Below are 20,393 nucleotides of genomic sequence, written 5' to 3'. Positions count from 1 at the left end.
TATATTATAATTTATTTGAAAACAACAACAATATATTGTTTTCAAATATAAAATATAGTTCAAAACATATAAAGATCAAAATAGATTAAATAATAATCAAGATTCAAAACTAAGTTAATAATTTAACAACACAACACATTCACAACAAAAATGACATTTACACTATTTTATCAATTTTTTACTTTCAGACTACAAACAAAATATTGTAGCAAAAAAATAAATACTTTAATAAATGACTAATATGAAGTATAATTAAGAAAAAGATAAATTTTATTTGTAAGAATAATAATTTTAAAGAGAGTTAGGATATAATGAATGATGACTTCTTTTATTTGAATATTATTTACAAATTATTATAATTCTAGGCCAATATTATGGCAAGCGGTTTAGGCGGTGCGGTTTGGTGCGGTTCTTGGCAAAATAAATCGATATTTAAATGATTTCTTGTTTTCATTCCATTATAAATTATGCCTCTTCAATTTTCAGAAGCGGACACATGCACAGCTAGGGGTGTCAAAATACAATACGACTCGTCAACTCGACACAACTCAACACAAAAAAATCAGGTTCGAGTTGGGGTTTTTCGGGTTGGGTTCGGGTTGGGTGAGTTCGGGTTAGTGCCAAGTTAGACGGGTTTCGGATTGGGTCGGATTGGATCACGGGTTAACCAGAATTTTTATTTTTAAAATACTACCGATATTTTATATATTATATGTTTGAATTAAACTTTCACATTTAAATCGAATTTTTTTTTTATTATGTGTTTAAATTAAAATATTATTATATTTTTATTTTTTTGAATTTTTTTTATTAATTTTTTTAAAAAATAAAAAATAAAAAATAAATAAATAAAATTCGGTTAGACGGATTGAGTCGGATTAGATGAGTTCAGTGTTCGAGTTGAAGGTTTTTCAGGTTACTTCGGGTTGAGATTGAGAAAAAAATAAAAAAAATTCACGGATTAACCCGAAACCCGATCCACCCGACACGATTGACACCCCTAAGCACAGTCTTCCTTCACTAACCGACCCCGCGAGATATTACTTTTCCCTCGAGTATATTAGCTAATAAAGCCTTAATAAAAAACAAAAACAAAAACAATACGCTTCGTCATGATAAGAGGTTTTGGCAAACAAGCCTACATATTTTAGATCTGAAACAGTACCATCCCTCCATACATATTGGAATGGAGGAAGCATCATGTTATTCATGTAGGAATTTAGCTCAATTAAGATAACAATAAACAAAGAAAGGAGGAAACTACAATTACTGTTACTACAATCAGTATGAACTTTAGAGTTCAGAATACCTTAACAAAATTGATTTCAGCAGAGTATATCAACTGCTGCATTGCCTCTATAAATGAGAACTAAAAACCAAACACAAAATTTACAGTCGGCCAGCAGACAAATGTATTTACGATTCCTAGTTGCTATTTAATCTTCAATTGTCTGAATTTCTCCCATCATAATTCGGTTACTGACCACATTGAATCCCAAGACCGAGGGACTTACTTTCTTCCCTTTCTTTCCCTTCTTTTTTCCACCTTTTGCCTCCCCATCCATAGCTGCCACAGTACTCGGGAACCGATCAGAAGTCATCTCTCCCACCCCCGAGCCAGTGATTTTTTTATCATTCCCATTTTTGGAAGCAATTTCGAAAACATCAGCAGGCAAAAAATCTTTGTAATTAAGAAACTTGTCGATAAATTCACGATCAGGATCGTAGGAGCCAAGGTTCTCAGTCAGAAGCAATTCTGCCTCCTCTCTTGACTGCTTTAGGCAAAATTCCAAGAAACTCGTATCTACAAGGAAAATAGTACATTAATCAATATATACAACTAAGTTTTTCACTAAAGTTTTAGGTATTCGAGATTACAACTCGAGCTCAAGTAAAATACAAAAGCCCAGCTTCTATGAAATACAAGTTGTAGACCCTACACGGATGCGCAGTTCAGGGACCAAGAGTAGGAGGAAGTGTAACAGAGGTCAGAGGATCAACAGTAGTTATACAAGAAATTTAAAAAAACCAGCTGTCAACAGTACCTTTAGACCCAATAAGCCGGATGCACTCATTCTCGCACCATTCTTTAAAGTCCGTAGCCTCTGCAATAGTAGGAAAAAGGGTTAATAAACGTCCCCGTTTTTTCCAAAGAAATGCCAAAGTAAAAAACACCACCTAAAGTGTCTACCTGAATGCTTGGTTGACACACCCTTCTTCCCTTTTTGGGACGGCTGAGCTGAGGAAGCCGATGCAGAATGCGAATGCTCTGCAGTCCTGGGCCCAATAGATTTCTGCCGGTTCAGTGACCCCCCAATAGCTCCTTTCACAGGGGTGCTGCTTTTGCTACCCAAACTACCATGGGTTCTAAGTTGAGGAAAACCTGACCTGTGATGCATGTGGTAGAGTCACCTTTTCAGCCAACAGATTGCATTCTTCATGATGACACAAATATGATAAACCATACAATTACCTCAAACCCAAGCCTTTCGAATCAGGTTTTTACCAAGAATGCATGAAAAGAATTACCACATAGATGTAAATAGCTAGCAAACGCTGCTTGGTATGGTCTCCAAACAATTTCCGAGTTAGAAATACTTGAAAGACAAAACACTACTAGGGAAAATTATTGGCCATTCGTTTTACAAATACTGACAGTGACCATCTCACAAGCTAACGTTCATAAGAGGTAGTTGGTTTAAATTGGTAACTTCCAGTATCAATCCCAACTTTCACGATTTATATTCACCCATGTATGGTCTCCCTTATATGTCAAACTCCAGCACCCAATTCCAGCTGTGACACCGTACACCGGGTCAATCAGTTAAAAATCAATTGCACAGATACCCTCCAGCTGATACGCCATCTACCGTGGTTCCAACTGAACATTAACGTGTTTGTGTGACTAACCATGGCCCAACTCCCATTAGATATCTTTACATATGCAGTGGAACTGGCACTGCTTTTGCAAACAATTTTGGGGTAAAGAAAGCAACATGCTTGTTTGACAGGAAAAAACATCATGATTCATGGTCATGGTAAAATAAGCAAAAAGTCAAAACTCCGAATCTAATTGCCAAATTATGAAATTACTAGACAATTATGTGAAAATAGACAAAATTTTATAAAATAGATTGGCAACCAAATAATAAATAGAATGACAATTTGTGGGAATATTCGACAATTATGTGCATAATACCAATGGCAACTGACATGAAAACACAATAAATAAATCAACAAACTCCGAAAAAAACATGATACTACATGGTCAAAGCAAGCATCAACATTACATGTAAGATACAAAAGACAAATAAAGAAAATAGAAAGACACTTACTGCTTTTCCTCAGCGGCTGGTCGCTCCAATGGGCCCCAGAATAGATCATCCTCAACTTTATGTTTTGAATGGGAAGCACCTTGCGGGTTGATCGGGATAGGGATTGCAGCCTTTGCAGGAGATGATGAAGATAATGACCAAGACGGACGACTCACAAGGGAAGGTTGATTTGTAGCAAGTTTCTGAGAAGGTACCTGAACCACATGCACTGAAGAAGACGCTTTCTTTTCCTGTTCCTTCAGTATGTCCCTCAATGATGCAGGTTTATCAGACTTCCCAGAGTCGGTGAACCAAGCAGGAACAGGGGAAGGACTAGTAGACTCCCCCTTCCAGACAACAAAATCTCCCAAGGAAGGACCAGAGGGAATAGTTGAAAGCACTTCCTTCTCCTGTTGTATTTGGCGAACATTTTTTCTATCATTGGGACTTGATCTAACAGATACATCAACTGAAGCAGCAGAAGCAACCTTGGCTCCAGAGCCCCTGGTTTTAGCAGACTTCTTTCGACCCTTTTTAGTATCTTTAGCCTCAATAAAATCATCTGTGGCTGAATCAGTTTGAGAACTCATTATGTCTCCAGGTGCAGTGTCGGACAGCTTAATCTCTCTCCCAAATGACTTAACATCATCAGTTTCCCAGAATAGATCTTCTTCTTGGTTCTTCTTGCTCTTGGACACCAAAGTATTATCTGATCTTACATTTAAATCAATTCTGGTAGCATCAAGCTGAGCTTTATGATCTGAATTCACAACTACCCCAGCCCAAAGAGTTTCAACACCCGTGGAGCTCAGAGGCGTCAAGATATCAGAGGCAGCCATTTCTTCTCGCGCTCTGCTCTGCTCTTCCAGCTGTATTTCTAATAATGATTTTGGCTTAAAACCAGGAGCTGGTTTCCATACACTGCCAGATGGAACTTGTCTTTTGTCTGGTGAAGCATAAGCAAGCTGTTCGGTTTGAATCTTTGTCTCACTGGTCACAATATGATTTCTAGTCTTTACGTCAGGAAAAGAATTTTGATTGGGTGAGTAATCTGCAGCCATGACACCATCAGCAACGTCATCAGGTTTCTGCTTCTCCTTTTCGGGTATAGATTCTGCAAATGCGTCTCCATGGACAGAAAGTTTCTCCAATTTTTCGTTGCCAAAGTTCAACCCTTGAAATTCAGCTGACTTTGGCTGTTGTGCCTTAGAGACAACCCTATCCGAATCCCCAGCAACCTTTGCAGGCTTTTGCTTTTTTGCTTTTTTATCTGACATTTTTTTTGATTCCCGTGTTTCAGAAATTTTGACTTCCCTAACCGTATAGGACTCGTCCTCTTTACATTGATCCACATCTTCTGGTGCTTCCAACGCTCTTGTAGGAATTTCTTCCAACGCATCTAGATGTTCAGGAATCAACAGCTCGGTCTTCTGAACACCTCTCTGCAAGGGAACTGCTTCTTTTAAGTGTTCGCCGGGAAGAACACGTGAAGTAGCGTCCAAGCTTGCAACTCTAACAGATTCCTCTAAGTGTGATGCATGTCCCAAAGAATATCTGTTTTCTGCTTCTGACTTGGTTGTTGAATTCACAGCAGCTGTAACAGTCAAAGAACTCTTCAGATTATTTTTAACTTCTTCCACAGGCAGAGAGGCATCCCAGTTCTTTCGCTTCACATTATTTCCAAAAATTTGATGAGGCAGATGTACAGAAGAAGATTCTGAACCAACATTTGAGCCAAGATCCTCAGAAATGCTGGAAGGTAAAATAGTGTTGGAAGCACTCTGATCTTGCAGATTTAGAGATTGCTGCAAACCCATCTGAGACAACTCGTGCAGTTGATGAAACCGTGCATGATCCATGCTCACATTTCCACCCGCGACGCTGGAAGTTTGGAAATTTAACATGGTTGGGTCACCTAAATGTAACTGGGTCTGACGTTCAGACAGCACTTGTGAAAGCAAATGTTGCTGCTGAAGTATTAACTGCTCCTCCTCATGTTTTTGTTGATGCTTAAGTAACAACAATTTATCTAAAAGTGACAGTTGCTGTTGTCCAACTGGGGCCTGAGACTGTAGCTGCAACAAGTACTGATGTTGTAACAAACTCAGGAGTTGTGGATCTTGAGAGAGACCGGTAGCGAGTAGCTTCTCTCTTGTTAACAGGTTACTTTGATTATCCACAAGGGGAGCTAGCAGATTTGACAAAGAAGCATTCTGTGACTGTAGTCTCATCTGCGCTATCCCCAATGCAGATTGTGGGGGGAAATTCGGGCCATGATGCAAGCTCAAGCTATCTTGATGTGGGTCCAAACCCCCTTGAACATGAAAATTCGACCAGCCACTGATGCCATTGTTGCCGGTGGGAGCAGATCTGTCATGTGAGTTCTGAAAGGTGGACAGTAAATCTGTATTCTGAAGGTGATGGGCTGCTCGAGCATTGTCTGCAATTGCAGATAAAAGCTTTGATTGTGCAAGTGAGGGGTCAATCACATCTGCTTTTTCAGCTATGGAAACTTCATCTCTCCCAGGCCAAAACGAATAGGGATTTTGCAGAGATCTCTGGCTTTCCAAAGAAATTTTTTGGGCCAATAGATAAGGGTTGTCCCCGCTATCAGACCCCAAAGGAGCACGTGCACCCTGCATACCTGTTGAACAACACCCATTCAGTTTGAGAGGACACATGCTATCATGGAAACAATAAGATTACATAAAGGAGACATGAAAGCATCAAAAGATGCTGAAGATCAAGAAGTCAAAAGAAGGCTTTTTCTTTCTTGACAAGTTACACGAACCTTCACTGAGGGGAAACTTCTCAATGGGGGCACTATTCATTCCACCAGACATCAACGACTCTAGATACCTGTTTTCTGCATCCGTTCTTGAACCATGATTATAATTTGGAGCATTTTTCAAGAAATCCGCCTCACTGGAAACAACGTGAGGCATCCCAAAGCTACTGTAATTCAATCTACCAACTGGATCATGGATTTCCGTCGTCTTAGAGGTACTAAATCCAGGAGGTGGCCGAGCCTTGGCACGCAAGTGAGGCATCGCATCACCGAGTAAAGAAAACGGGGCCTCGGCAGGTGCACTGGCCAAGCGAACTTGCAACTCTATGCCAAAATATCCGGACTCAAACCAAGTAATTATATCACTCCCAGAGAAAGGACCTTGAATTTCACCTTGAGGGTCTTTATAGCAAAGGACTAAGTCTTCAGGAGATGGCTGAGAAGCCTTGTGTTGTTCCACCTCCCGGTCAAATACAGCAGACGGTTGCCTTCTCATTGCAGTGTGACAATCACCCATCTGCCGGATGGGTACTTTTGTGGAATTAGAGGAATCCATCAAACTTTTTTCCCAGAGATTGTTAGAATCTTTCTGAACATCACTTGATATCTCTCTCCAATCGTGAGAAATTGAACGAGAGCGTTCTGCAAAAGATGAAGACCTCCATGGATCTGAGTGAAGAATTGAAGAATTCCCCGACATACTGGATTCTCTAGTTGCAGGAACATCATTAATTTTCTCATGGACAGTGTCATCTTTTTTCATAGCTGAAACAACCATCAATACAACAAATCAGGGAATATTTTCCCAATCGAATCTAGCCCAAACGACTAACTCTAAGCACAGTACTGACAGTGAGTTAAGGTTCATTCACATGCAAATTATAGCCAAAATAATACGTCCAGGCTTTGTAATGATACTGGGTTAAGATCCATCCTTTCTCAAAAAAGCAAACAGAATTAAGAACGGTCTCGTAGAAATGGAACCTAAAATGCAACATCTAAAATTAACTCACAACAGCGGGGAGAAGAACCTATGACCATCAAGATCATTTCAAATTAATTTTTTTATTAATTAGTGAATCACAGTGTGGGATTAAGAAGCCATTTGATCATTCTTCCTGTTGCACAGCACAATTTAGAACAATCAAAATGAAACATTTGAATTTACCATCAGCATTCAGTTTGTGATCAGGAAATGTTTTGTAATCCTTCATCTTCTCAGCCTCGGTATTAGGCCAAGAATATATGTGTTTTTCATGAGATAATCCTTCTGAATAATTTGAATAACCACCCCTGGCATTGTCCAAAGTTTCATGCTTAAAATCCTCATTAGTAACTAGCAAATCGTCCCTACCCCCTGCTGAAGTACATCATAACATCAGAATTCAATATTCATCTACATGAACAAGCCAAAGAAAATAAAAACACGAAAACAGAATGCAAAATTGTAAATCAAAGTATATAAATACCAAGCTTGTTTTGTTTCGACTGCATAAAATCAGATGTGGTTCGACCAGCTGATCCATCATTATTAATCTGTGAAGCTCCACTACTCACAATCTCCCCTTGGTCAATGCCCTTCAGAATAAACTACACAAACACCCAAACAATTAACAATTATCTTCAAGCTAATATCCCACAACAGCAGAATATAAATTTACCAATTCATCAGGAGTTGGCACACAAAAAGCCAGAGGTTCCACAGGTTCTTCTTCTGTGAGTGAAGGCACTTTTACAGCCCCCTCAAATAAGTTAGAACGAGATCTTATATTTGATGTCCTGTATAAATCAATCAATTCTGACCGGTCATATTTTAGAGGATGGGAATCTCCACGGCTACTCTCACTTTTTTCCAAGACAAATCCACGAGCTTGAAAGTCAGTATCCATGTGCAAAAATGAGCTTCCCTCCGAACTAACACTCCCCCTGCCAAGAGAAAGGATTGTTGGAACATGGTTTTCTCCACGACCACGGCCATGTGAAAATGCATGAATCGGCTTGTTTTGTGCCGAACTTTGGTGACCAGGATCTGCTTTACCTCGACTGTAAGAAGAGTTGGATCTCCAAGGCCGATGGTGTTCTGCACCCTTCTCATCCTTTCCATGGTAAGGAATGTAGGAGGAACCTTTATCAAGATTCATGTCCACTTCTTTGTTGGAGTCCCCCCTCTCACGCAAAGCCTGGGTCTCCTTATCACCCGGCCCCCAGCGAGAGTTCCATTTGTTCTCCCTACGTTGGTCGTGACTTTCTCTTTTTCCTGTATCAGTCCATCGGTCCCCTGGGCCTCGAAATGCTTCCCCGTATTGTTTCCCAGATGAATCAGTCCATTGATCCACCCTACGGTTATCAGTACTCTCTCTTTCCCCCTCCTTCCATCGATCTTTGCGGATAGCAGAATTGGTCTCCCTTTCTTCATCACGCCAGCGATCGCGACGACCAGATTCCATATCCATAACTGATGGGCGGAAAACATCTTTTTTCTTATAGTTGACATCTAAATCATCTCCATTTCCAGGCAGTTTCACATCATCTGAATGACTGGAATGACCCGGAACGGGGCTGAAATGGTTTTCCTGTAAAAAAATATTAATATAACCACAAACGAAAAAAAAAGTGAGACCTTCGAAAAACATCCATAGACTTTCTTATCTCATTCCAACATCTCATGATTGCAATAAGCAAACAAAGTTAATAAGAGCACAAGTTAAAAGCGACAAACCCCAGTAACCAATCCAGTCTTATTATCCCCTGGTTTTGGAAGAAGCCACTGTGGTGAGAGCGGAATGGGATTGTCAGAACCTTGAACATCTACATTCATCAGAAAGAGATGACAAAAGTAAATAAAGGGCCAAAGGCATAACTGAAGATAATATTTTGCTGTCTCAGCTCTCAATAGTTGTGAGGATACTTCAATATTTGTCAATCTGAGTTGAACCAAAACATACAATATTGACTTATCACTTAAGAAAAAGATGATAAAATGGCATCCTTAAAACTTAAAACCTTATTATGGAATGCAAAAATGGACTACATTGCAGAATGAGTTCATTCCACCACCAAACTATGAAAAGATCGGCCCTAACAGTAAAATGTATGGTAATTTCCTGCTTTCTTTGTAATGCAAAGTTGCAAACAAACAGCGATGTGGCACCCAAACTTCAGCTTAATAGCCGAAAAAGTAAACCAAAATTTAGCAGTAGGTTACAGTGCAAGATCAACACCGTAATTAATAATTAATAAAACACTAAAAATAATAATAAAAAAGTAAAAACATTACAAAAACAATATCACCCTTCTTTCGCATTTAAGAAACTAATCACAAAATAACAGAAATCATGTAAATTCATCAATCAAGAAAGAAAACCCTAAACCCACAGTACGCCACACAGGGAAGCATACCAGCAGCTTTAATGTAGGGTTTCATATAAACGAACAAAAACAAACTCTAAAGAACGTGAATTTAAAAACAAAAAAAAAATCTCAAAAAATTGAAAAAACTCATATATACAACATATCGGTATAAAAAAAATAAAAAAAATAGACTAATCGGTTGAATGCGAGGGTGAAACGACCTTTGGGGATCTGATTAGGGCGAGAATCGAACTCAGTCCTGTGAGCCATGGATGATGCGAGCGAGATTTTCAGAGAGAAAATACGGTAAAGAGAGAGAGTTAACAGGAAGAAATCTTGTGATAGACTGCTGGAAAAATGACCGAAAGGGCGAGGCGGGGAAGTATAGGGTAAGGGCAAAGTCCAGATTATAATAAAATAATAATAAACTAATTAATTAATTAATTAATTAAATGTCGGGGTTTAGATTAAAGCTCATTGCCCCACGCACCGTTAAAAGATTTTCAAATAAACAAACCTCTGAAAATTACTCTATTTTTTTCACAAAAAAATTTATTTATATATTTTTCATGCCTCAAGTCCTAACTATCAAATTTCAAACTTTATTGATTTTTAGTATTTTGCAATTTATTCACAAATCTCTAATTTTTAAAAATTTGTGTCGACTAAATATAATTGTTTTTTCGACTTGATTAATTATCACATTTTTGACAAAAAGGGATTTTTTTTCCCACTTTGGTTTGGTACAATACAATTGCAGTAAAATATTTTTAGTAAGGCGAAGCTGCAAGAAAAAATTCAATCACATTCTGATTGAAGCTGATAAATTCTTAAATTTATGCTGATAAATCCAAACTGAAGCAAAGAACTGAAGATTATGCTGTAAATTGTCGACCAGCACAATTGCAAGAGGAACAGTATTAGCGGCCATAATTAAAGTAATAAAAAAGTATTTTTTAATCCATATGCATATGTTTGTAGTTGTACAATCCTACAAGGGTTTGGACCCAAGATCCACAGCCCACTTATTCTTAAACGCGGTTTGCATTGGGGAGAAAACCATCAAGGACGAAGATTGTTTTCTACTGAAGCTCGACACGAACTCAGACATCCTCAAAGCACGGAGATCGTCCATCACACAATATGGGGATACTTTAGTCAAAGAACTGGCCTGTTGATCCGATTCGAGTATACAAAGTTGATAAGAATGAAAGCTGCCAAAGGAGATGACAGTGTGTTCTATGAAACAAGCATGGAATCGTCGTTGCATGATTACAGATATGTTGAAGGAATCAACATCGCACATAGTGGGAAGACTGCTGCAACTTTGTATAGATATGGGAAAAACATTGAATAGAAGATGGAAATTGGAGGAGACTTGGAAGATTGAAGAGGTTGATTTTAACATTTGTGGCTTGTCTTTGGATTATTTCTTGCCGCCAGCTGATGTCAAGAAAGAACATGGAAACGATGATAGAGTTCCAGGATATTTGAAAGCTTGGAATCATGCAGTTATGACGTTAAAAGTTTATAGAAAAAAATTGAGTTAAGAGAGAAAAGAAACATAAGTAAACACGATTGAATATATTCTAAGAAAACTACATAAAAAGGTAATTTGTTGAACGTGATTATGGCTATATAACGCTAATGACATAAATAAGAGTTGAGTCATTTAAATTTTTAATAATTTATGAGATACTTGAAAAATAGGAATTTAATGATTTTTTTTTAAAAAAATAGGAATTTAATTTATTGGATTCTAATACAGATTAAAGAATTGAGTTATTTTTAATAATAACAAATGGAGTTGAAACAATTATTATAGGAGAAAATGAGAGAAGTGGACACAAGCACAGCCTTTCATGAGAAATTAAATCGAAATTTAAATGACTCTTTGTTTTCATTTCCATAATAAATTGTGCCTCTTCAGTTTTCAGAAGTGGGCACAAGCACAGCCTTCCTTCTCTGACAGACCCCGCATGATATTACTTTTCCGTCGGGAATATTAGCTGCATTACTTTTACCGTTACCTCAAATTTATTCATAAGAATTACATGTATTTCTTCTTCTTCTTCTTTTTTTTACTAATGTAACTTTGTTAATAAAGCCTTAAAAAAAAAACTATATGTTTTGTAACGATAAGAGATTTTGGCAAACAAGCCTATACATATATTTTGGAATGGAGGCAGTACCACGTAGGAGATTAGCTCGATTAAGATAACAAGAAACAAAGAAAGGAGGAAACTACAATTACTGTTACTACAATCAGTATGAACTCTAGAATTCAGCATACCTTAACAAAATTGCTTTCAGCAGAGTATATCAACTGCTGCATTGCCTCTATAAATGAGAACTAAAAACCAAACACAAAAATTTACAGTCGGCCAGCAGACAAATGTATTTACGATTCCTAGTTGCTATTTAATCTTCAATTGTCTGAATTTCGCCCATCATAATTCGGTTACTGACCACATTGAATCCCAAGACCGAGGGACTTACTTTCTTCCCTTTGTTTCCCCTTCTTTTTTCCACCTTTTGCCTCCCCATCCATAGCTGCCACAGTACTCGGGAACTGATCAGAAGTCATCTCTCCCACCCCCGAGCCAGTGGTTTTTTTATCATTCCCATTTTTGGAAGCAATTTCAAAAACATCAGCAGGCAAAAAATCTTTGTAATTAAGAAACTTGTCGATAAATTCACGATCAGGATCGAAGGAGCCAAGGTTCTCAGTCAGAAGCAATTCCGCCTCCTCTCTTGACTGCTTTAGGCAAAATTCCAAGAAACTCGTATCTACAAGGAAAATAGTACATTAATCAGTATATACAACAAAGTATTTCACTAAATTTTTAGGTATTCGAGATTACAACTCGACCTCAAGTAAAATCCATAACGCCAGCTTCTATGAAAATATAAGTTGTAGAGCCTACACGGATGCGCAGTTCAGGGACCAAGAGTAGGAGGAAGTGTAACAGAGGTAAGAGGATCAAATAGTAATTCTACAAGAAATTTTAAGTCGTTGGTCAACAGTACCTTTAGATCCAATAAGCCGGATGCACTCATTCTCGCACCATTCTTTAAAGTCCGTAGCCTCTGCAATAGTAGGAAAAAGGGTTAATAAACGTCCCCTTTTTTCCAAAGAAATGCCAAAGAAAAAAACACCACCTAAAGTGTCTACCTGAATGCTTGGTTGACACACCCTTCTTCCCTTTCTGGGACGGCTGAGCAGAGGAAGCTGATGCAGAATGCGAATGCTCTGCAGTCCTGGGCCCAATAGATTTCTGCCGGCTCAGTGACCCCCCAATAGCTCCTTTCACAGGGGTGCTGCTTTTGCTACCCAAACTACCATGGGTTCTAAGTTGAGGAAAACCTGACCTGTGATGCATGTGGTAGAGTCACCTTTTCAGCCAACAGATTTCATTCTTCATGATGACACAAATATGATAAACCATACAATTACCTCAAACCCAAGCCTTTCGAATCAGGTTTTTACCAAGAATGCATGAAAAAAATTACCACATAGATGTAAATTGCTAGCAAACGCTGCTTGGTATGGTCTCCAAACAACTTCCGAGTTAGAAATACTTGAAAGACAAAACACTACTAGGGAAAATTATTGGCCATTCGTTTTACAAATACTGACAGCGACCCCATCTCACAAGCTCACGTTCATAAGAGGTAGTTGGTTTAAATTGGTGACTTCCAGTATCAATCCCAACTTTCACGATTTATATTCACCCATGTATGGTCTCCCTTATATGTCAAACTCCAGCACCCAATTCCAGCTGTGACACCCTACACCGGGTCAGTCAGTTAAAAATCAATTGCACAGATACCCTCCAGCTGATGCGCCATCTACCGTGGTTCTAACTGAACATTAACATGTTTGTGTGACTAATCATGGCCTAACTCCCATTAGATATCTTTACATGTGCAGTGGAACTGGCACTGCTTTTTGAAAACAATTATTGAGGTAAAGAAAGCATCATGCTTACTTTGACAGGAAAAAACATCATGATAAATGGTCATGGTAAAATAAGCAAAAAGTCAACACTCCGAATCTAACTGCCAAATTATGAAAATACTAGACAATTATGTGCAAAATAGACAAAAAAAAAAATTTATAAAATAGATTGGCAAACAAATAACATATAGACTGACAAATTGTGGGAATATTCGACAATTATGTGTATAATACCATTGGCTACTGACATGAAAACACAATAAATAAATCGACAAACTCCATGAAAAACACGATACTACATGGCCAAAGCAAGCATCAACATTACATGTAAGATACAGAAGACGAATACAGAAAATAGAAAGACACATACTGCTTTTCCTCAGTGGCTGGTCGTTCCAATGGACCCCAGAATAGATCTTCCTCAACTTTATGTTTTGAATGGGAAGAACCTTGCAGGTTTATCGGGATGGGAGTTGCAGCCTTTGCAGGAGATGATGAAGATAATGACCAAGACGGACGACTCACAAGAGAAGGTTGATTTGTAGCAAGTTTCTGAGAAGGTACCTGAACCACATGCACTGAAGAAGACGCTTTCTTTTCCTGTTCCTTCAGTATGTCCCTCAATGATGCCGGCTTATCAGACTTCCCAGAGTCGGTGAACCAAGCAGGAACAGGGGAAGGACTAGTAGACTCCCCCTTCCAGACAACAAAATCTCCCAAGGAAGGACCAGAGGGAATAGTAGAAAGCACTTCGTTCTCCTGCTGTATTTGGCGAACATTTTTTCTTTTATCACTGGGACTTGATCTAACAGATACATCAACTGAAACAGCAGAAGCAACCTTGGCTCCAGTGCCCTTGGTTTTAGCAGACTTCTTTCGACCCTTTTTAGTATCTTTAGCCTCAATAAAATCATCTATGGCTGAATCAGTTTGAGAACTCATTATGTCTCCAGGTACAGTGTCGGACAGCTTAATCTCTCTCTCAACTGACTTAACATCATCAGTTTCCCAGAATAGATCTTCTTCTTGATTCTTCTTGCTCTTGGACACCAAAGTAGTATCTGATTTTACATTTAAATCAATTCTGGTAGCATCAAGCTGAGCTTTATGATCTGAATTCACAACTACCCCAGCCCAAAGAGTTTCAACACTCGTGGAGCTCAGAGACGTCAAGATATCAGAGGCAGCCATTTCTTCTTGCGCTCTGCTCTGCTCTTCCAGCTGTATTTCTAATAATGATTTTGGCTTAAAACCAGGAGCTGGTTTCCATACACTGCCAGATGGAACTTGTCTTTTGTCTGGTGAAGCATAAGCAAGTTGTTCGGTTTGAATCTTTGTCTCACTGGTCACAATATGATTTCTAGTGTTCACGTCAGGAAAAGAATTTTGATTGGGTGAGTAATCTGCAGCCATGACACCATCAGCAACGTCATCAGGTTTCTGCTTCTCCTTTTCGGGGATAGATTCTGCAAATGCATCTCCATGGACAGAAAGTTTCTCCAATTTTTCGTTGCCAAAGTTCAACCCTTGAAATTCAGCTGACTTTGGCTGTTGTGCCTTAGAGACAACCCTAGCCGAATCCCCAGCAACCTTTGCAGGCTTTTGCTTTTTTGCTTTTTTATCTGACATTTTTTTTGATTCCCGTGTTTCAGGAATTTTGACTTCCTTAACCGTATTGGACTCGTCCTCCTTACATTGATCCACATCTTCTGGTGCTTCCAACGCTCTTGTAGGAATTTCTTCCAACGCATCTAGATGTTCAGGAATCAACAGCTCGGTCTTCTGAACATCTCTCTGCAAGGGAACTGCTTCTTTTAAGTGTTCGCCAGGAAGAACACGTGAAGTAGCGTCCAAGCTTGCAACTCTAACAGATTCCTCTAAGTGTGATGCATGTCCCAAAGAATATCTGTTTTCTGCTTCTGACTTGGGTGTTGTATTCACAGCAGCTGTAACAGTCAAAGAACTCTTCAGATTATTTTTAACCTCTTCCACAGGCAGAGAGGCATCCCAGTTGTTTCGCTTCACATTATTTCCAAAAATTTGATGAGGCAGATGTACAGAAGAAGATTCTGAACCAACATTTGAGCCAAGATCCTCAGAAATGCTGGAAGGTAAAATAGTGTTGGAAGCACTCTGATCTTTCAAATTTAGAGATTGCTGCAAACCCATCTGTGACAATTCGTGCAGTTGTTGAAACCGTGCATGATCCATGCTCACATTTCCACCCGCGACGCTGGAAGTTTGGAAATTTAACATTGTTGGGTCACCCAAATGTGACTGGGTCTGACGTTCAGACAGCACTTGTGAAAGCATATGTTGCTGCTGAAGTATTAACTGCTCCTCCTCATGTTTCTGTTGATGCTTAAGCAACAACAATTTATCTAAAAGTGACAGTTGCTGTTGTCCAACTGGGGCCTGAGACTGTAGCTGCAACAAGTACTGTTGTTGTAACAAACTCAGGAGTTGTGGATCTTGAGAGAGACCGGTAGCGAGTAGCTTCTCTCTTGTTAACAGGTTACTTTGATTATCCATAAGGGGAGCTAGCAGATTAGACAAAGAAGCATTCTGGGACTGTAGTCTCTGCTGTGCTATCCCAAACGCAGATTGTGTGGGGAAATTCGGGCCATGATGCATGCTCAGGCTATCTTGATGTGGGTCCAAACCCCCTTGAACATGAAAATTCGACCAGCCACTGATTCCATTGTTGCCGGTGGGAGCAGATCTGTCATGTGAGTTCTGAAAGGTGGACAGTAAATCTGTATTCTGTATGTGATGGGCTGCTCGAGCATTGTCTGCAATTGCAGATAAAAGCTTTGATTGTGCAAGTGAGGGGTCAATCACATCTGCTTTTGCAGCTATAGAAACTTCATCTCTCCCAGGCCAAAACGAATAGGGATTTTGCAGAGATCTCTGGCTTTCCAAAGAAATTTTTTGGGCCAATAGATAAGGGTTGTCCCCGCTATCAGACCCCAAAGGAGCACGTGCACCCTGCATACCTGTTGAACAACACCCATTCAGTTTGAGAAGACACATGCTATCATGGAAACAATAAGATTACATAAAGGAGACATGAAAGCATCAAAAGATGCTGAAGATCAAGAAGTCAAAAGAAGGCTTTTCCTTTCTTGACAAGTTACACGAACCTTCACTGAGGGCAAACTTCTCAATGGGGGCACTATTCATTCCACCAGACATCAACGACTCTAGATACCTGTTTTCTACATCCGTTCTTGAACCATGATTATAATTTGGAGCATTTTTCAAGAAATCCGCCTCACTGGAAACCACGTGAGGCATCCCAAAGCTACTGTAATTCAATCTACCAACTGGATCATGGATTTCTGTCGGCTTAGAGGTACTAAATCCAGGAGGTGGCCGAGCCTTGGCACGCAAGTGAGGCATCGCATCACCGAGTAAAGAAAACGGGGCCTCGGCGGGTGCACTGGCCAAGCGAACTTGCAACTCTATGCCAAAATATCCGGACTCAAACCAAGTAATTATATCACTCCCAGAGAAAGGACCTTGAACTTCACCTTGGGGGTCTTTATAGCAAAGGACTAAGTCTTCAGGAGATGGCTGAGAAGCCTTGTGTTGTTCCACCTCCCGGTCAAATACAGCAGATGGTTGCCTTCTCATTGCAGCGTGACCATCACCCATCTGCCGGATGGGTCCTTTTGTGGAATTAGAGGAATCAATCAAACTTTTTTCCCAGAGATTGTTAGAATCTTTCTGAGCATCACTTGATATCTCTCTCCAATCGTGAGAAATTGAACGAGAGCGTTCTGCAAAAGATGAAGACCTCCATGGATCTGAGTGAAGAATTGAAGAATTCCCTGACATACTGGATTCTCTAGTTGCAGGAACATCATTAATTTTCTCATGGACAGTGTCATCTTTTTTCATAGCTGAAACAACCATCAATACAACAAATCAGGGAATATTTTCCCAATCGAATCTAGCCCAAACGACTAACTCTAAGCACAGTACTGACAGTGAGTTAAGGTTCATTCACATGCAAATTATAGCCAAAATAATACGTCCAGGCTTTGTAATGATACTGGGTTATGATCCATCCTTTCTCAAAAAAGCAAACAGAATTAAGAACATCGGTCTAGTAATAATGGAACCTAAAATGCAACATCTAAAATTAATTCACAACAGCGGGGAGAAGAACCTATGACCATCAAGATCATTTCAAATTATATTTTTTATTAATTAGTGAATCACAGTGTGGGATTAAGAAGCCAGTTGATCATGCTTCCTGTTGCACAGCACAAATTAGAACAATCAAAATGAACAATTTGAATTTACCTTCAGCATTCAGTTTGTGATCAGGAAATGTTTGGTAATCCTTCATCTTCTCAGCCTCAGTATTAGGCCAAGAATACATGCGTTTTTCATGAGATAATCCTTCTGAATAATTTGAATAACCACCCCTGGGATTGTCCAAAGTTTCGTGCTTAAAATCCTCATGAGTAACTAGCAAATCGTCCCTACCCCCTGCTGAAGTACATCATAACATCAGAATTCAATATTCATCTACATGAACAAGCCAAAGAAAATAAAAACACGAAAACAGAGTGTAAAATTGTAAATCAAAGTATATAAATACCAAGCTTGTTTTGTTTCGACTGCATAAAATCAGATGTAGTTCGACCAGCTGATCCATCATTATTAATCTGTGGAGCACCACTACTCACAATCTCCCCTTGGTCAATGCCCTTCAGAATAAACTACACAAACACCCAAACAATTAACAATTATCTTCAAGCTAATATCTCACAACAGCAGAATATAAATTTACCAATTCATCAGGAGTTGGCACACAAAAAGCCAGAGGTTCCACAGGTTCTTCTTCTGTGAGTGAAGGCACTTTTACAGCCCCCTCAAATAAGTTAGAACGAGATCTCATATTTGATGTCCTGTATATATCAATCAATTTTGACCGGTCATATTTTAGAGGATGGGAATCTCCACGGCTACTCTCACTTTTTTCCGAGACAAATCCACGAGCTTGAAAGTCAGTATCCATGTGCAAAAATGAGCTTCCCTCCGAACTAACACTTCCCTTGCCAAGAGAAAGGATTGTTGGAACATGGTTTTCTCCACGACCACGGCCATGTGAAAATGCATGAATCGGCTTGTTTTGTGCCGAACTTTGGTGACCAGGGTCTGCTTTACCTCGACTATAAGAAGAGTTAGATCTCCAAGGCCGATGGTGTTCTGCACCCTTCTCATCCTTTCCATGGTAAGGAATGTAGGAGGAACCTTTATCAAGATTCATGTCCACTTCTTTGTTGGAGTCCCCCCTCTCACGCAAAGCCTGGGTCTCCTTATCACCCGGCCCCCAGCGAGAGTTCCATTTGTTCTCCCTACGTTGGTCGTGACTTTCTCTTTTTCCTGTATCAGTCCATCGGTCCCCTGGGCCTCGAAATGCTTCCCCGTATTGTTTCCCAGATGAATCAGTCCAGTGTTCCACCCGACGGTTATCAGTATTCTCTCTTTCCCCCTCCTTCCATCGATCTTTGCGGATAGCAGAATTGGTCTCCCTTTCTTCATCACGCCAGCGATCGCGACGACCAGATTCCATATCCATAACTGATGGGCGGAAAACATCTTTTTTCTTATAGTTGACATCTAAATCATCTCCATTTCCAGGCAGTTTCACATCATCTGAATGACTGGAATGACCCGGAACTGGGGCTGAAATGGTTTTCCTGTAAAAAAATATTAATATAACCACAAACGAAAAAAAAGTGAGGCCTTCGAAAAACATCCACAGACTTTCTTATCTCATTCCAGCATCTCATGATTGCAATAAGCAAACTAAGTTAATAAGAGCACAAGTTAAAAGTGACAAACCCCAGTAACCAATCCAGTCTTATTATCCCCTGGTTTTGGAAGAAGCCACTGTGGTGAGAGCGGAATGGGATTGTCAGAACCTTGAACATCTACATTCATCAGAAAGAGATGACAAAAGTAAATAAAGGGCCAAAGGCATAACTGAAGATAATATTTTGCTGTCTCAGCTCTCAATAGTTGGGAAGAAACTTCAATATTTGTCAATCTGAGTTGAACCAAAACATACAATATTGACTTATCAGTACTTAAGACAAAGATGATAAAATGGCTTCCTTAAAACTTAAAACCTTATTATGGAATGCAAAAATGGACTACAATGCAGAATGAGTTCATTCCACCACCAACCCATGAAAAGATCGGCCCTACCAGTAAAATGTATGGTAATTTCCTGCTTTCTTTGTAATGCAAAGTTGCAAACAAACAGCGATGTGGCACCCAAACTTCAGCTTAATAGCAGTAGGTTACAGTGCAAGATCAACACTGTAATTAATAATTAATAAAACACTAAAAATAATAATAATAAAGTAAAACATACAAAAACAAATATCACCATTCATTCGCATTAAAGAAACTAATCACAAAATAACAGAAATCATGTAAATTCATCAATCAAGAAAGAAAACCCTAAACCCACAGTACGCCACACAGGGAAGCATACCAGGAGCTTTAATGTAGGGTTTCATGTAAACGAACAAAAACAATCTCTAAAGAACGTAAATTTGAATAATAAAAAAAAAAACTTTTTTCCCACAAAAATTGAAAAAAATGGTATATACAACATATCGGTATAAAAAAAATCAGAAAAATAGACTAATTGGTTGAATGCGAGGGTGAAACGACCTTTGGGGATCTGATTAGGGCGAGAATCGAACTCAGTCCTGTGAGCCATTGATGACGCGGGCGAGATTTTCAGAGAGAGAAAATTAACAGGAAACTCTTGTGATAGACTGCTGGAAAAAGAAACGAAGGGGGAAGTATAGGGTAAGGGCAAAGTCCAGATTATAATATAATATTAATTAAATTAAATGCAGGGGTTTAGATTAAAGCCCATTGCCCCATGCACGCGTTAAAAAATTTTCAAATTAACAAAACTCTGATAATCAGTCTAATTTGTTTA

The 20,393-nt window shown here is 39.2% G+C and overlaps 2 protein-coding genes across 4 annotated transcripts; both read right to left on the bottom strand.

The window, feature by feature from the left end:
- Positions 1-1,212: 1,212 nt before the first annotated feature.
- LOC140809264 (protein ESSENTIAL FOR POTEXVIRUS ACCUMULATION 1-like) lies at positions 1,213-9,834 on the bottom strand. 3 transcript variants are annotated; one of them, XM_073166828.1, is made up of 10 exons: positions 9,675-9,834; positions 8,822-8,910; positions 7,764-8,675; positions 7,572-7,692; positions 7,271-7,462; positions 6,106-6,867; positions 3,336-5,958; positions 2,192-2,388; positions 2,046-2,105; positions 1,213-1,804 (listed from the first exon to the last, which is right to left on the bottom strand). In XM_073166828.1, exons 1-10 carry the CDS (start codon positions 9,721-9,723, stop codon positions 1,437-1,439), a joined length of 5,373 nt encoding a protein of 1,790 aa, XP_073022929.1. In that variant the 5' UTR covers positions 9,724-9,834; the 3' UTR covers positions 1,213-1,436. The 3 variants fall into 3 exon arrangements, with proteins under 3 accessions (XP_073022929.1, XP_073022931.1, XP_073022930.1); XM_073166830.1 differs by having other exon boundaries at positions 6,106-6,744; XM_073166829.1 differs by having other exon boundaries at positions 7,271-7,459.
- A 1,839-nt stretch (positions 9,835-11,673) lies between these two features.
- Positions 11,674-20,243, bottom strand: LOC140809263 (protein ESSENTIAL FOR POTEXVIRUS ACCUMULATION 1-like). Its single transcript, XM_073166827.1, is given in 12 exon segments — positions 11,674-11,964; positions 11,966-12,243; positions 12,484-12,543; positions 12,629-12,825; positions 13,785-16,410; positions 16,558-17,319; positions 17,726-17,917; positions 18,027-18,147; positions 18,219-19,115; positions 19,117-19,131; positions 19,277-19,365; positions 20,117-20,243. Coding segments are annotated over 12 exon segments (5,376 nt in total). The 5' UTR covers positions 20,166-20,243; the 3' UTR covers positions 11,674-11,874.
- Between the last annotated feature and the right edge of the window lie 150 nt (positions 20,244-20,393).

Source organism: Primulina eburnea, chromosome 13 (assembly GCF_022965805.1).
Source record: "Primulina eburnea isolate SZY01 chromosome 13, ASM2296580v1, whole genome shotgun sequence".
NCBI classification, from domain to species: domain Eukaryota; kingdom Viridiplantae; phylum Streptophyta; class Magnoliopsida; order Lamiales; family Gesneriaceae; genus Primulina; species Primulina eburnea.
Note: the sequence above shows the minus strand (reverse complement) of the source record. Positions and strands in the feature narration are given on the sequence as shown.